The sequence below is a fragment of the Aquila chrysaetos genome, chromosome 6 (assembly GCF_900496995.4).
Source record: "Aquila chrysaetos chrysaetos chromosome 6, bAquChr1.4, whole genome shotgun sequence".
Taxonomy (NCBI): Eukaryota; Metazoa; Chordata; class Aves; order Accipitriformes; family Accipitridae; genus Aquila; species Aquila chrysaetos.
This window is the reverse complement of record NC_044009.1, coordinates 40,390,496-40,406,778: the sequence shown is the minus strand read 5'-3', so window position 1 is coordinate 40,406,778 and position 16,283 is coordinate 40,390,496. Positions and strand designations below refer to the sequence as shown.

Below are 16,283 nucleotides of genomic sequence, written 5' to 3'. Positions count from 1 at the left end.
TTTTGGTACTCCTAGGCAATCAAGACATTATGGCTTCTTTGATTCAATCCTCCATGTACAATGAGAGTATATCTTGGATATCTTAAATACCCTTTGCTTGTTGCAGCAGAGTTCCTCTCCATGCTACCTGGAGGAGAGAAAGCTTCAGAGAGAAGGCATCTCTGAAGCTCCTGATCTGGGTATGGCAGACCTGTAGCCACTTAACAACAAGCTTTTAATTGGTCTGTTTTCTCAAATGATCTGCTGCTCCAGTTTTGCTCCTGTGAGCAGTGTCTTTCCTTTTCCTGGAGAGATGGTACAAATACTAGTTGAGGTGCATAACTCATGGGGCTCATGGTCTGAAATAGTTGGTATCGATTCTCAGGACTGTGGTCAGCCTATTTTGGAATTGCAGTAGGCATTAATGGGGGATGTTATAGAAACAGCAGAGATGCTTGACTGATTTTTTTTTGTCCAGAAAATGCAGATCTGATCTTGTTCCATATGTAGAGTTCCATAAGTCTTAAGGAGACTTTTGTGAACAGTTTAGAAAAAAAATCTGTTGGCCTCTGTCTCCAAACTTGTAATACTTCGCATAAGGGAAAGCTTGTGCTTGTGCTTATAGCCTAAAGGAGCAGACAGAAAACAGAAGACTGACAGGGAAAAAATGGAGAAGAAGACCACCCAAGAGAAGGAGAAGTATCAGCCTTCCTATGAGACAACTATTCTCACAGAGGTAAAGCGTTTTAGACACGTCATACTACTTCAACATGTTGGGAGATAGATTTGAGAGAAAATTCAGTCTAACTGAGCCCTGGAGATTGTCTTGTGGAGACACGTATGCCCAGATCTGATTGAAATTGAGAGCAGAGTGAAATTATAAAATGTCTCTCGCTGTTGAAGTTTATAAAAGATGCCAAAGTTTCTTATGTTTCAGGGTATAAACCAACCTTTAGCGGCCTAGATTTAAAAGAAACGTTTTCTCCATCTTCTGCCATGCTCCCAGACATTTGTCATGACAGATGCCAGCTCTATGAGGTATTTTCTTCAGAATTGCCTGGCAAAAGCTCATGTTGGAGATGGGGCACTTGAACAGATTAATAGGCTGTCTGATTAAATTATTAATCTGGTTTTCTGTGAATGTGCTTATGAAGCTCCTATTACATACAAGATCTCAGAAGATTCTGGCTTGTACTCTAGGAATATCTTGAATGTCTTCTATTCTGATGCATCTGGTGTAGAGATGTATGTGTTTCTACCCCTCCATGCCATTACTAAAATGTACATAGAAGCTTACCCCAGGCTGCAGGATTACTAAGCAACAGGACTCAAGACTGGTTTAAAAGTGCTGTTCCATCTCCCTATGGGAATGTCTTGTTTTTTGATTTAGTTCTTGTTTTTCTGAAGTGGCTTGCTGGACTTCTAAAAATGAGGGTTTTTTCTTAATTTAAAAAAACTTCCTGTTTGTGAGATCCAGTCCCTCCCACTCAATTTTCCTCACATTGCCAGGAGTGACCAGCATGTTTTCTAATTCAACGTGTTGGTTGTTAACGAGGCTTTTGTGTACACAGATCTAATTCTACTGAGTTGGCAGATCCCATACTCTCCCTATGAGCTCTGATGCACTTTGACATATTGCATGGGGAAATGTAGGTTGCCAAAGAGTTAAATATTTGCTAGTGCTTGTGGAGATGATAAAATATTTGCTAGTCTTTGTGAAGATGATAAAACTCCAAAGCTACACTTGTCTCTTTTTTTATCGTTGCAAGCAAGGATACTACAGAGCATTTTCTTGAGCTCTTGGTGGCGAGAGGTTTCACAGGGCTAGATTTCTCCTGCAGATTACGGTGGCTTATATTCAGAACAGTCTCACAAATTCTAGCTGGTTACTCTGGTTTTACACTACTGTAATGGAACATGGAGTCTGACCTACATTTGTGAAGGCTTTTAGTAGCTTTGTGTCTGTCTGTCTATCTTACATTTTCTCCATGTAATACCCATTTATAACTCAAGCTCTTTGACTAATAGCCAGAGGTTTTAGCAGGCTGGTTCAAATTCTGCTCTTTCACTGGTATAAACCTGAAGCAATGCCACTGGAGCGTATTTGTCACTCTTGCCTGGATTTAATTAGGGATTTATAATTGAGACCAGGGGTATTTCTGTATCGTTGCTGCCTTCAGTCTGAGTTGACTTACTGGCGTTGCTCTGACTTACAGCTGTGCACACTTTGGCCCAGTGTTATTTGGGGACAGGCTTTGTGAAATGGGAGAAATGTGGAATGCACAACTGGAATCAATCTGGCCCCCTGACAGCCCGCTTGGAGAACAGCGTAGAAAATCCATGGCCTGTCTCCTCCTCCCAGCAGGAGTGATGAGCTGAAGTTAGTGGCGTGGCAACAGCATGAATGTGGTATGAGAGGAGAATCGAATCCTTTATTTCCATCCTTATGAAAGTATCCCTGCTGCCTTTCTTCCAACAGTGCTCTCCCTGGCCAGATGTGCCTTATCAAATGAACAATGCTCCATCTCCAAGCTACAACAGTTCACCCAACAGCTTCAACCTTGGAGATGGGTATGTAACAAATAAATGCTTTATCTTTCCTGTTGATACGGTAGCCTTTGTGTGCATGTGTTTTGTGTGTCCATGCATTTCATACCCTGGAAGAAGAGGTCAAAGACCACCCTTCCTAGAAAGGGGAGAATATTTCCCACAAAGCCTTTTAAGACCTTCCATCCAGGAATTCCCTGTAACGCAGAGTACTCTTTGTATGTCCTCTGCTTATGTGGTGGCTGGGAGGTGAACATCAGAGGACCGCCAGGGCAATTCCTGCCATGAATTTCCTCTCTTACTCTTCTGTGGGGGTCAGAGAACACACCATGCCCTGTACCAGCAATTCCCAGTATCTTCTGACAGGAACGTTAGAGGCTTTCAGCCTTCAGCACCTCTTCAGAGTTGGTATTTCTTCCTTCCTTTCTGTCCTGAGGTGGTTTGGGGTGCTGAATTCCCAGTTGAATGGGAAGAAATCCTGTCTGGGGCAAAACAGCCTGGGTTTTGAGAAGCCGTTCCAGAACAAAGGGCTAACAGGAGGCATGTTTAATCCATCAATATAGCTGTCATAAAGAAACATTTTTAGTGGTCCTGAAACACCCAAGATGACAGCTGATGACAGAAATATACAGCAGGGTCCCTCAGTACTTCTGAGTCCTCCCTGCAACATACTTTCCCCTAGGAATTTGACGTAGGCCTTTCTTTTCCTTCTCTAGGACTCTGCAGCCTTGTCACCTTCCCACACAGCTTATTAATTAATCAATGTTGTATCACAAATTTTCAAGGAGCGACCTCAACCTATGAATAAGGACAAACACTGAAATGACAAAAATTGGTGTTAGTAGAGAGATCTGTTGAGCATTTTCTTCCAGTGGTAGATTATTAACTCTTTGGGAAAATCCTTGACGTGTTAAAGTCCTGTCTGTTTTAGGAGGGTTTAGTAGAAATGTAGTTTTGAGTAAGAGTTAAACTGAAATTTACTATGTTTAAGATAACACCAGGGTTGAATTATAAGGTCCTTTATTGATTTTTTTGTGAAGAATCGTTATTAGACAGTGGATTTAGTTAGGGGATTTCTGGCTTGTAGAAATTTTGAGTTCAGCCACTCTGTTGGTCACAACTTCCTTGCTTAGATGGTGTCACATTAGTGAGTCACCCATATGGAAAAGCTTGAATGAGATCAGTAGACTGAGTTTTTCTCTCAGTGTTGAGTAGGACCTCAACTGACCAACAAAAGGCTCAAATAGAGATTTCTTTTTTTCTTTTTTTTCTTTTCTTGGTCTAGATTTTGGACACCTTTTCTAAAATGATAGAAGAGCCAAGTTGGTATATAACTTGTGACAGTTGAGTCAAATGGAGGAGGGGGAAGAGGAGGGACACTGCATTGTAAAATTTAAAATAATGTTTTTTTTTCTCTTCCAACTTTACATAATTTTTTTTAGCAACAGTTCTCCAACCCACCAAGTGGAGCTCCTGCCTCCCAGCAATGATGTAAGTACTTGAGATCATGTTAATGTGGTGCTTTTCTTTTTTAGGACACTGGTGAACAGTTCATTTCAAGACCTTCTTATTCTTTTTGCAATGTAGCATCTCCTTCCTTCTGCTTCTATTCAAGATGCCCAGCAGTGGCTTCATCGTAATAGGTTCTCTCCATTCTGTAGACTCTTCTCAAGTTTTTCGGGTGAGTTTAAACAGTCTAATTATTTTGTCTTTATTCTCTTTTGTGATTGCAGCTCATGCTTCATACCAATAGCATCTGCTGCTGGCCACTGTTGATGGGATCACTGGTCTGATCCAGTGTTGTTGTTCTTTTGTTCTTAGATTAGTCAGCATTTGCCAACACAGTTTGTAGAAATATAGAATAAGTAAAGATGGAAGAGAGTAAGTTAAGATGGAAGGGACTTCTTGAGTTCATTAGGTGCAACCCCCTGCTTGAAGCAAGTCCAGGGCCTTGTGCAGTTGCATTTGAGTATCCCCAAGGTTGGAAATTCCACAGTGTCTCTAAGCAACCTCTTCAAATACTTCACTACTCTCACAGTAGAAAAGGTTTTTCCTTATACCTAATCAGTGCTTCCCATCTTGCATCTTCTGTCTGCTGCCCCTCATCCTGTCCCTGTGCACCTTTGAGAAGAGTCTGGCTCCATCTGCAGCTCCATCTTCACTGTACCCTCCCATTAGGTAGTTGTACACGGCAGTAAGTTGGTGGAAGGGGGAATTGTTAAAGATATTGAAACCTTGAGGAGCCTCTCTCTGACTTGCAACATGATTAAATAACCTGGTGAACGTGGGAGTTAGAGAAAATTGGGCCATTTAACGGCCAATGTTAAATATCTAGCTTGTCTCTGAGTTGGCTAGAGTATCTTCCAGTGCAGCACTGCTCTTTTGGCAGCTTCTAGCTCTGTTTCACGATGATTGATTTGCAGCATACACACCTCTGAATTTGCAACTTCTCTAGGCAAATCTGTCTGATTTATCTTTGTGGATTCTCTCCCCCTGCCCTTTCCTGCTGCCCATACACACAATTTGGAAGCTAAGATTTGCTTAACTTCTGAAAAAAAATCAATTTGAAATATGTAGGTGCTGACTTACTGAAGATGTCCAAAGAAGATTTTGTTCAAATCTGTGGCCCTGCTGATGGAATTCGGCTCTTTAATGCAATCAAAGGAAGGTTTGTACTTCTTCCTTCCTATTTTTTTGTTATGGCAGCATCCCTTGGTAATTTCAGTGTTAACTAGAAGTTAATCCTGGAGCTGTAGCATTTAGACTTCCTTTTAACACTTCAGAGAGGTCATCTCAGAAGCTGGAGATCACAATCGTATTCAAATCCAAGCATAGCTCAGAAATGTTGCCGAAATGAAGCAGCATAATGTGGATCCCCAGCGGTTTATTTGCTACCAGCTGATAGGTTCCATCCACTTCATGTGAGACACGGCCTACAATACCCTGTCTTGCATCTCCATCACTGGTAACAAACAACAAATCAACCAACCAACCCCTGGAGCCTCAAATGACTCTTAAACTTACTTTTATTGCAATAACATCATAAATTTTACAGCTGGGCAGGATTCAAATCAGTAAAAGCAGGTATGATGAGCTGCTTGGCAAATGCTGTAAACTGTTTATTCTTATCTGATCCTGAAGAGGTTAAGGTGCTCTGCACTGTATCACCACCTCCCAGGGGGCTCTTATAGACCTCCTAAGACATCTAGTCACCAGCATCAAGACTATCCCTTAGTTGGTTATTTATGCACAGCCTGAATGATTCCATCTGTCATTGTTTGGTAGCTGACTGGAACAATTTTAGATCTACTAAATAACTCACTACTGTTTTTTCAATAATCTTTAGAAATGTAAGGCCCAAGATGACAATTTATGTCTGTCAAGAACCAGAGCAAAACAGGTCCCATCTCCACCAAAAACGAGAAAACGGAGATGGCAGTCTTTGTGGTAAGTTTTTATGTATGGATTTTGTTAAACACTTATCTGGTGAGAATGCTGCTTTCTGCCTGAGCTCCTGTGTGGGACAGCTTGGTGTCCTGACTATTTAAAGAGGTCCTGTTTATCCCAGTTCTGGCACTTTGGTTAGTTTCAGGGCTACACATTCCAATTGGTACCATCTGCCTGGGGAACAGACCCAACTTACAAGCTATCTGCAGAATGCTGCAGCAAATTCTCTATTCAGTTCTTAATAGGGACCATAGCATTAAAAACTACCTTCCTATCCACAATTTGCTTTAGATTATAGCTTGTTTGAAAATATCCTGGGAAATGGAAGGTTGGTATGTCTTAAAGTGAGGTTCTAATTCTTGAAAGTTTGAAGCTTTTGGGGACTCACTGCTCTTAACTATCCCTCATGAAATGATGTACGATCAAATGAGAATAGAAATTGTCCTTAGTTCTTGCACATAGTATTAACCAGGCACAGCTTGTCTACTTGGTTGTTTCTACCATTTGGATTGGATTTAAAAAATAATACTGTCATCTACAGTTATTTGATACATTGTAGTCTTTAGTTTGTGCCTATGGGATCAGTGGGATAACATCTAATAAAATACTACTTTTGTGTAACATAATATCATGTGGTTTACTGTTAATTGGATCTACTTTAAAATGTCAAAATCAGTAAAAGTACATTATCCAAAAATGTTAACGTCTTTATGAGAGGATTTTTTTACTGCCCCATGATACATGTTGTCATTAGTCCCTGTGTTTTCCTCTGGGCAAAAGTGACGTATGCTTTATTTGTCCACTGTATCCAAATACTGGGCGTTTTTCTACAAATCATCAAGCTGGATATTTGGGTACTGCTTTAGAGGTACTAAGCTTGTTTACCTACTGCCAAGATTTTAACCTCGATCTTAAACCCATTTGGTTGTTGATATTGGGCATCTTAGTGTAATCTGTAGTTGCTATTCTGTAATTACTCTATAATTCTGTAATTACTTTCAACTTGTTGCAGTATATCATGCAATCTTCTTGGAAGAATTGACCACGCTGGAATTAATCGAGAAGATTGCAAACTTGTACAGCATTTCTCCACAGCAGATAAATCGAATCTATCGGCAGGGACCCACAGGAATCCATGTATTAGTGAGCAATGAGGTAAGGGGTTAGTGCAAACTCTGTCAGAGCTGTAACAGTTGTCTGACTGCTTGAAGTTAGAATGACCTTTTAAATTATGGAATGAATCTTCAAGGAAGCTTTGCAAGGTTACTAATCCCAACAAGTTAAAGCAAATACTTAAGCAAATCATTCATGCATACCATTGATTTTGGTGTGATTTTAAGATCTTTGCTTTGTAAAAGAGTCTTTTTTTTGAAAACAGAACAAAACAGAACAAAATTGGTCATTTCCTTTTTATGCTGGCTAATTAAACAAATTTTGAAGTGAGGACCTAAAGTGAGAATCTTTAAAATTAAGTAGGAATGTTTCCTAAAAAAGGCAAGTTTGAAAATCTGTAGGGCAATTAATCTTACATCTTGGCTAGTGATTACAACCACTGGGTCAGAGTCAGTGCTGTGTAAGTGCACACCGTAAATTAATGGACCTCTGCTAGCTGTTTGTGTCCCATTATATGATGGCTTAATTTAGTCCATTCCATTAACTTGCAGGTTAATAGTGAGTTGCCCTTCTTCCTCTTTTCCCCCCACTAAATTACTTACTCATTCATGCACCAGAATCACTTAAGGAGCTTCATTTTTAAGAAACATTGTTAAAACAAATGAAGCAGAGCATAGGTCTCAACTGGAGCCTAAATCGAAGGCTGAAATGCTTATTCCTAAAGTCTCCTTGCTATTTCAGCCTGATTAAATCTGAAACCTTGATGCTTTATAGATGTAAAGTGCTTGGAGGCAACTCTTGGTAGGGGAATTGCCTGAACCAGCTTGGGTATAAGGCTTTAAGTATTTATTTAAGTCAATTATTAACAATGTCTATTGCTTTTTTTAATAATTTTTTTCTTGTTCTAGTACTATAGTGGCAAGAGTGAGGCACTCTATGAATGTACTTCATGCATCATTAGGCACAGACACACAGACTGGCCAGTGAAGTTTGATTTGCGGGAGCAGGGGGTGGATGTTAAACCCAGAAGAGAATAGGGAGATTAGTCTAAGTTGAAAAGGATATTTGGTGTGAGGACTTACAGCTGGAAAGTGCTCTACTTGAATGATATTCAATAGCTAGGAGAAGGCTTTTGCTTAAAGCTGGATTTTCTGAGCTGATCAGAGAGGTTCTGGTCAGCTCCCTTCTCAAGTTAGGTGTCCGGCATCTGCTTCAACTGTATGAGACGCCTCCTGAGAGTAATTCACCTCCTCTGTCCCACACAGCTACTCTAAGATGGGAGGAAGCATTGACTAAGGATGAAGCTTAAATGAGCATTTCAGATTGGATCTGAAGTCAGCTGAATCTCTTAACTTGCCTCTTTAGTTAGGGGCCTCACTAGAACCTGCACGTGTTCTGAAAATCTAGTTGTATCTCATGAATAACTCAAATAGCTTTAGATACTAATCTTGGTTCCCATGATCTGCCTTGCCTCTCATAGCAGTTTCATTAAGATTCCTGTGCCTCAACAAAATACAAGCAGGTAAATGATTCCTGCAGGCACAGCATCTATACTAATGTCTGGTCAAAATAACCAGGTGGATGCTGCTGAGATGGCTTTTCAGTAGCAATATTCCTTTATTCAGCAAGGAGTCCATTTTTCAGGGCTGACCACCTCTAGATATTATTTCAGATGCTAATGTAAGCTCAACTGAGCCTCATCGTTCAGCTGAATGTGTATTACCATTGTTAGATTTTAGGAGAGGGACTGTCTTCATCCAGTCTAAACAACTACAGCTTCACTGAAGGCAATTAAGAGCACAGCCTTTAATAGACTAACTGGAGCGGTATAAGAACTTGCAGGATCAAGAGCTGCAAAGAGGATGGTAAAATGCTGAACAAGCTAGATCAGTTCCAGGCAAGCACTTTAGTATGAGCTTCTCTTAAGCACATTAGCAGCTGCAAGGAGCTTAATTAATCAGTCATGTACTTTAATAATCTTACGGGCAGGGTTACTTAGGACTGTGTAGGACAGGACTCAGGACAGTTTGATACCTCTCCTCTAAACTCTATACTGGCACTGAAAGAAACTTGAATTTAATTGCTAAAAATATTTTGTGTTGGCTTTTTTCCTTCTGCCCTTCAGATGGTGCAAAACTTCCAAGATGAATCTTGTTTTGTTATCAGCACATTAAAAGGTATGTATTGCTGCTGTTATTACATGTGGCTCTAAAGATAATTCCTCCTTTCAATTGCACTAAACGTTATCACAAACTCAGTGCTGTTATCCTGAAAAGATAAGTAACCTAATATAGTGTAAGTCAAGGTGTTGCATCAACTTACATACGGTAGACTGATTGATCTATGCTTTCGTCTCAGTTACACTGTTGTAAAACTTTCATAAATCCATTGATACCACTGACATAAATGAGAAGAAAACTTTCCAGTAAAATGATAAAAGATGACAGTTAGTATGTCGTATTTTTTTATGTAGATGCTTTAACCTACATGTTCAACATTGATTTTCATGAGTGGGTTGTGGAACAAGAGTACAAATTATTGCAAACTACCTAAGGAGAAAATCTGGAGTTCTGTATCTGTGCTGTTTTCTAAAAGGAATGAAAAAATGCTTTGCATTTCTTTGTTACAGCTGAAAGCAATGACGGCTACCACATCATTTTAAAATGACCGTGCTGCACAGAAAGACTTTAACAGCCTAAAATTTAGTGCCTCACTGAGATTGCTACAACCTAGACTGGAAACATGAAGAACCTTCTGGATAAAATGCTCCTATGAACTAAGAATTACCAAACAGCTTAAGGAAAAACTTGCTTTTACAGATATACATTTTTGGTGGTGTGTAGTTTTGTTTTGGGTTTTTGTTTTTTTTTTTAAGCTGGAGCTGAGAACATCCTCAAAGCTTGTACATGTTTCTTCCTCCCTTCCCTTCCTCTTCAATCTTAAAAATTGTCGAGGTTTCTGCTTGTTACTTAGAAACATCTGCCTTGTACTAAAGGGAAATGAAAGATAAACAAAAACCAATTCTCTAGACCCCTCATGGTTGGGTGAATTGATTTATTTACTGTTCTGAGTGCTCTCTTGCTTTCAACACACCCCCTGTTGCTGATGGACATAGCCTCCCTGGGGCTTCTTTTTTACTCTTTGAGGTGGAAGGCTTGGGGCTACATCCAAAAACAGACTGGGCAATGCAGAGGATGGATTTGATGCCCAGTCCTCACCCAGAGTATCAATCCTGGAAGCCCACTCTTAGCTGGTCTCCACCTGTAGATGTGCTCAAAGTCCAGAGACTGTAGTCCCTCCTGACAGAACTTCTGTAATACCCATCCAATAGAACATTTTTGTGGGTTCAAGGGAGGACAGACAACCTGAGGCAAGCAGTTCAGTACCATATTGCATCTTTAGCTTCAGGGTAGTCTCCCTGATTGGAGTATATGAAGGTTTTCTGAGGAAATGTTTTGAACACTGAAAGTTACAGAGCTCATGACAAATTCATAGTATGGATTTATTCTACTCTACAAAGGTTTGATTAACTGGCATCTTTACTGTAACTGGGAATTAGGTTTTATAATCTTAATGATTTTTCTTCCTGTTACTTGCTAAAGTAACTAAAACTGAGTTTTGACTGAGTCCAGGTAACAGATCATCTTAGTTGCTGGTTCTTATGTTCTTGCTATTTCACTCTTGACTCCTGTTTCCAATATCTGAAGCTATGGTCAACTCCACCCTCCCTTGGTCTTTTGGGATGCCATCCAGGCTCCACTGAGCTGAAAAAGTGGCTTCCACTGATGTCAAAGGCAAACTGGATCACACCCCTCTTGCATGGATGGAGTCATTTCACTTTTGGCAGCTAGTTAATAAGGCTGTTTCCCAAACCGAGTGTCCATGTAGCATCAAATTCTGATACTTGAACATTGAATTTCATCCTGAATTGAGATGGAAAGCTGAAATACCAAAAATTTTCCTGGAATAGAAATTTTTCAAAAAATGAGAAATTGTCAGCTGGAAAATGCTGAATAAAATGTTCTAGCCTTTTGAAATGGAAACATTTAATTAAATCCATTTGGCCCTTAAAGCAGCATCAGTTTGAGCTACTGTTGCAGACCTCAGAAATTACCATTCAAGTGCCTTGTGTGCCGTGTCTCCCTTGGGGCTGAGCTCTTTGGCTGGGTTACAGATCCCATGATGCTCTTACTGTGGGTTAGTCAAAGGGGGAATGCGTCATGAAGGCTGGAGGGGTGCCCAGGAGCCCAGCCTTCTGGGAAAGAGGGGGACATGGAGCCCATGAATTACAGCTCCCAGCTGACACTGGAGGAATTCGGACAGACACGGACTGATATTTTTCTGACAAAAACGATGTGTTTCAAGTTTTCCCAACAGAAATAAGCAGCAAAATATTGGGAAAAGCAACCTTTTTTTCATTAAAAGCATCAAGTTTTGTGCAAAAAAACCCACCCATCCCCACTGAATTTTTTTACACCAAAAATAATACTAGAATAGAAAAATCGTGTTACAATGGGAAAACCTTCAGCCAGCTCAGCTAATTGAGTAACTGTGCCTACTTAGGCATGATCTTGCTCAATTGGGTGTCCTGGATGCTCCATGAATTGTAGTGTTTCTCCAAAAAGGATGCCCAGTCTTTGGGTCATGGCGATTCCTCCCCCTGGAGTGAAGGAGTTTGAGGCTTCTTGGTTAAGGACCAGGTTGCGTAGGTGAGGAGGTTGTAAGTGGTCTCCTGACAGAGAGGGGAGGTCAGACAGAGAGGCCAGGGGGAGCTTTGGGGGAAGAAATGCCTTTGCGGAGGATGGGAAGTGCCATCTTTTTGAGAGGAAGGTGACGCCATGTCAAGCTTGACCCTGCCTTGGTGCCGGTGTCATCTCCCTGGCTTTGCAGCCTGCCCTGTGCTGCCATGCGCGTGGAGGGGGGCAGCTGGGGAGCCCCCGGCCCCGGGCACTGAGTCATCCAGATTGTGGCCATGCAGTTACAGCTGCCTTCCAAAACAGGGAATAAATTCCAGCTGTTTTTGTGAGTATGTGGGACCAACGTGCCCCTGCGTACCAGGAGTTGTTTGGTTCCTTTTGTAGAAAGTGCTTTGGAAGGTGTACATTAGTTGTGCTTTTTCATCCTGTTTTGTAATACAGGCCCAATGTATGGCATGGCTGTTGTTGCATGCAAGTCAGAGAGGTGAATCTGACCTGATGAGAGGGGTTTAAAAAAGACCTTGGAGTTGCCAGGAGTGTAGCCTGTACCGTATCCACTCACATGTGATAGCCCTGTAATTCAGGGGACACAGCAATACTGAAACATAGCAGTGTGAAGAAAGGATAGACGTAGCTTTGCACCCAGAGTTAGGGACTGAGAACTGTTTGCTTATTTAAAAAAATATAACTTGTTCTTGATTATTTAAAAAAGAAATCTTGCCCATAAGGAATTATATGCAAAAGTCCTCATAGTGTTTCAGTAGCACTTGCTTGATTAATTTTGAACAAAAATAACTCTCCATTAGGGCCTTGTTATGTTTAGATTTTTTAAAATAAAATAATTTTATACTGATATGAGAGTGAATTTGACAATGTATCTTGTTTTCTTTCCATGCTGTAAGAAGGTATACCAGAGTAAACAATCCCATAGATTATGAATATTGTCCTACTGGGTGGGCTCTACTGTTTTATCTATGTTAGCCTGTTTGTAAAGCTGTATAACTTTAATGTGTGTGTAAGGCCTACACTTACTTGGCAGAGTAGTTCTAGTCCTTGTTGAGCCTCTGTAGTCCCAGCAGAAATTTGGAGGATTGTGGTTAAGTAACATACACACCCATGAAGACACAGCACAGCTAGTTTGGTGTCTAAGAGAATGTCAAGTTACTTCAGCTTAGAATCATAGAATATCTTGACTTGGAAGGGACTCATAAGGATCATTGAGTCCAAATCTCTGCTCCTCGCAGGACTACCTAAAACTAAACCATATGACTAAGAGCGTCATCCAGATGCTCCTTGAACTCTGACAGACTTGGTGCTGTGACCACTTCCCTGGGGAGCCTGTTCCAGTGCCTGACCGCTCTCTCAGTGAAGAACCTTTTCCTTATGTCCAGTCTGAACTTGCCCTGACGCAGCTTCATTCCACTCCCTCGTGTCCTATCGCTGGTCACCAGAGAGAGGAGATCAGCACCTCCCCCTCCACTGCCCACCTTGAGGAAGTTGTAGACTGCGATGCGTCTCTGGGTGTTAGGAAAACGTGTTGCACCCTTTGCCCTTATTGCATGATGCTGCGCAACCAGCCGGTTGTTGTACCTGGGCAAACTGGCCATGAACGATCGTGGCTGAGCGGCCAGTACAAGTGGTCGAGCAACGTTGGTGTGAGATTGGACTGCTGATGAACCTCCCCCTCTGCCTCCCAAAAACATAAAAGCAAACCCTTGCCCTGTTGAAGTTGGCGAGTTTGTCCATGCAGGAACCAAGCAAAGCCTTCAGGATTTATGTTAGTGGCTTATGTGAGGAGTGAGAGAGACTTGTCTCACCTGTGCAAGTGGCAGGTAATCTTAGACTGTCCCTGTGGTTACAAAGGGTCTGCCATCCCTGGAGAGACTCGTTTGCCCTGTTTGAGGATGTGACAGCCTCCAGAAGGAAGCTTTTGTTTCCTCAAGACTGGAGAAAGCACAAATGATTAGTCTGGGCTAGATGTCTCAATTCTAGATAGGCTAAAGGCAAGGGAGATGAGTAGCTCCCCCTCATCTAAATATCCAAAAGGGTTTTGCATTTGCTTTGCTCTTAAGTGCCTGTTACGTTTATTCTTGCTTTTTTTTACTTTTTGTTGCTCCTATTTCTTTTTTTAAAAGTAACAAATGAAACCTCCTGGTCAAAGTGATTTAAATGAGACATTTTTCAGCTCTATATGTGAAATTTGTACAGCAGACCTTTATAAGGTCTGGGGTTTAGGATTACAATGAATAGTATGGTATCCCAAACGGTCCAGCTCTGAGGTTGTATGTATGATGACAGCCACTATGAGTAGAAGTGGGCTTGCTGGGGATGAAAAGACAGAACCACTACGTGATTAAAACCAGTATGACTCCAGCCAGTACTGCAAAGTATAAACCTGGGTTCTTGTCAGATCTGTACTGGCTGTTTGAAATTATTTCATAAATTGCAGCATTTTCTCTGACAACTGAGTAAGTTGATACAGATCGGGTAGTATGACTCTGGTGATGGTCTGAGAACTCATAGAAATGCCCATGATACACAACTGCAGGGCAGGGAAGGGGCAAATAATCTGGTGATAGAAATTTGTGCCATCTGCCTGAGGTGGCAGGACTCAGCTGGCCCTGCTTGGTTAATTGGCTAAAATAGAAATAATAATTCAATCTGGAAAATATTGGAGTTCTCATTGTCTTGGTGTGAAATTTAATGGGCTGAAGTTTCAAGACTTGGATGTGGTAAAAGGATTCTTGCAGTTCAGAAGTCCTGAATGGCACTCTCCTTATAATGTAACATATACATATTTATGCGTATATATATATATATACACACATACATACTGTACTGTATCAACACATATATGTGCTGAGTACTTGTGTTCTTTGGCTTTAACTGGTACTCTGCTTTGTTTAATTGCAATTCAATGTAAAAGACTCTGGTTGATCAAGCTTCGAAACCCAGCCATTCCTTGGGTAGAAATATAAAAGTCCATAATAGTGACTCTAGGTGATTTGGACATGGTACACTTGGAGTGATGTAAATTTGATTAATTTCTGCAATGTAAATCCCAGACCTTGGTGAAGAAGGGCATATTCTTGCACTAACACTGCAGTTCTATATTGCAGCTTCTGAAAATTAGTTAAAGAGAAATAGATTGCCCAACGCTTTGTAAACTAGTAAGAGTTACTCCCTAAGCAGAACAACCATACGATGACTTTCCTAGCTCGATGTTGTATTGCTTAAGCATTGGCTGTAATTCTAACAATCATCTGGTGGATGACTGGGACAGGGTGTTTTTTTTGTCTGTTTCTGGTTTTGTTTTTGACTGTTCTCAAAGAAATGCTTGTATTCAGACTAGCTTCTCTTTCTCCTCCAGTTATGAAATGGTTTAACTTTATGGTACTAATAGAAATATTTTCTTAAGATTATAATCTGTTTGACAGCACAGGGTACTCAAAGCGGGGAGTATTTGGCCTTGATCATCACTGCTGTGGGTGAATATGAGAAGGCAGACTGGAGGTGTATCTTAACGTCCTTGCCTTTCTTTAACAAATGGGTTAAGCTGGTGCCCAATTCTTTGTCTATTTCTGATTTGTACCTTTTTTTTTTGCCAGTCCCACAAAATTCTTCTGCTCCCTGCGGGGGGGACGCATTGGTGATCAGCTGGTGTGTCTAAATTTTTTCGGTAGCCTGCTGTTGTCCCAGTTTGCTTGGGGTGAGTGTTTATCTTTCAGAGGGCTAGGGGAGTTACCTCTCTTCACTGACAATGCAGCCATTCAAGACAGGCGATGCCGATTACGAAGTCGGTGTGATAGGCGAGGGCAAGTGGAGGTGGGTCGATTGGAGGCTGAGGCGTACCAGTTGTGAGTAAATACTGCCACACTCTTTGTCTTTTCATTTGTTGGTTTTTGGTTTTTTTTGTACATGAATAAATAAATAAATAAAAAGCATATTTTGCACTGGCTCTTGTACTGTTGTGCAGAAGAAATCTGTATCTAGAATCTGTGCTCCAGTCAAAATGCAAATAAACCTGTTTGTAAGAAGCACGGGTTTCGTCTCTGCTTTGCTTGGCGTGAATGGGCGCAGGAGAGCCTTGGCATGGGCTCCTCCTCAGCACGCAGCTGTAAGGTGCTGGGCACCCTCTCAAAATCAGCGGGAGGGGAGTTTGCAAAGTGCTGGTGAGAGAATGTCAGCTGTAGCCAAATGTCCTGCAGCGTTTTCTTCTTGTTGGGACTGACTTAATTTCTCTGCAGCACAATGCAACGACCAGTTCGTACTCAATCCAGGTCAAAGCATGAGGAGAAATGCCTAATTCTTGCAGAAGCCGTGACAATGGGCCTATGCTTTGGTGGGAGCACAAGCTGTGTTAGATGACAGCTGGCTTTGGTCTTAGAGTGCTCAGAGGACACAGGCATTTCAGAGCCTGGTCTTCGGTGACATCAGAGATGAGCAAAAAGTCTTTCCTAGTAGCATTGCTCTGTCCCATTTAGCAGCTGCTAGGCACAT

General features: G+C 41.3%; 1 protein-coding gene across 2 annotated transcripts in view; it reads left to right on the top strand.

The window, feature by feature from the left end:
- TFCP2L1 (transcription factor CP2 like 1) overlaps positions 1–15,820 on the top strand; it is a 38,192-nt gene extending 22,372 nt beyond the window's left edge. For both annotated transcript variants that reach the window (XM_030018681.2, XM_030018682.2), the window contains 9 exons: positions 605–715; positions 2,459–2,550; positions 3,969–4,017; positions 4,114–4,207; positions 5,104–5,194; positions 5,873–5,973; positions 6,986–7,128; positions 9,212–9,263; positions 9,716–15,820. In XM_030018681.2, the coding sequence (XP_029874541.1) occupies positions 605–715; positions 2,459–2,550; positions 3,969–4,017; positions 4,114–4,207; positions 5,104–5,194; positions 5,873–5,973; positions 6,986–7,128; positions 9,212–9,263; positions 9,716–9,753 (771 nt within the window). In that variant the 3' untranslated portion in view covers positions 9,754–15,820. The remainder of the gene's footprint in view (positions 1–604; positions 716–2,458; positions 2,551–3,968; positions 4,018–4,113; positions 4,208–5,103; positions 5,195–5,872; positions 5,974–6,985; positions 7,129–9,211; positions 9,264–9,715) is intronic.
- The last annotated feature ends 463 nt before the right edge of the window (positions 15,821–16,283 follow it).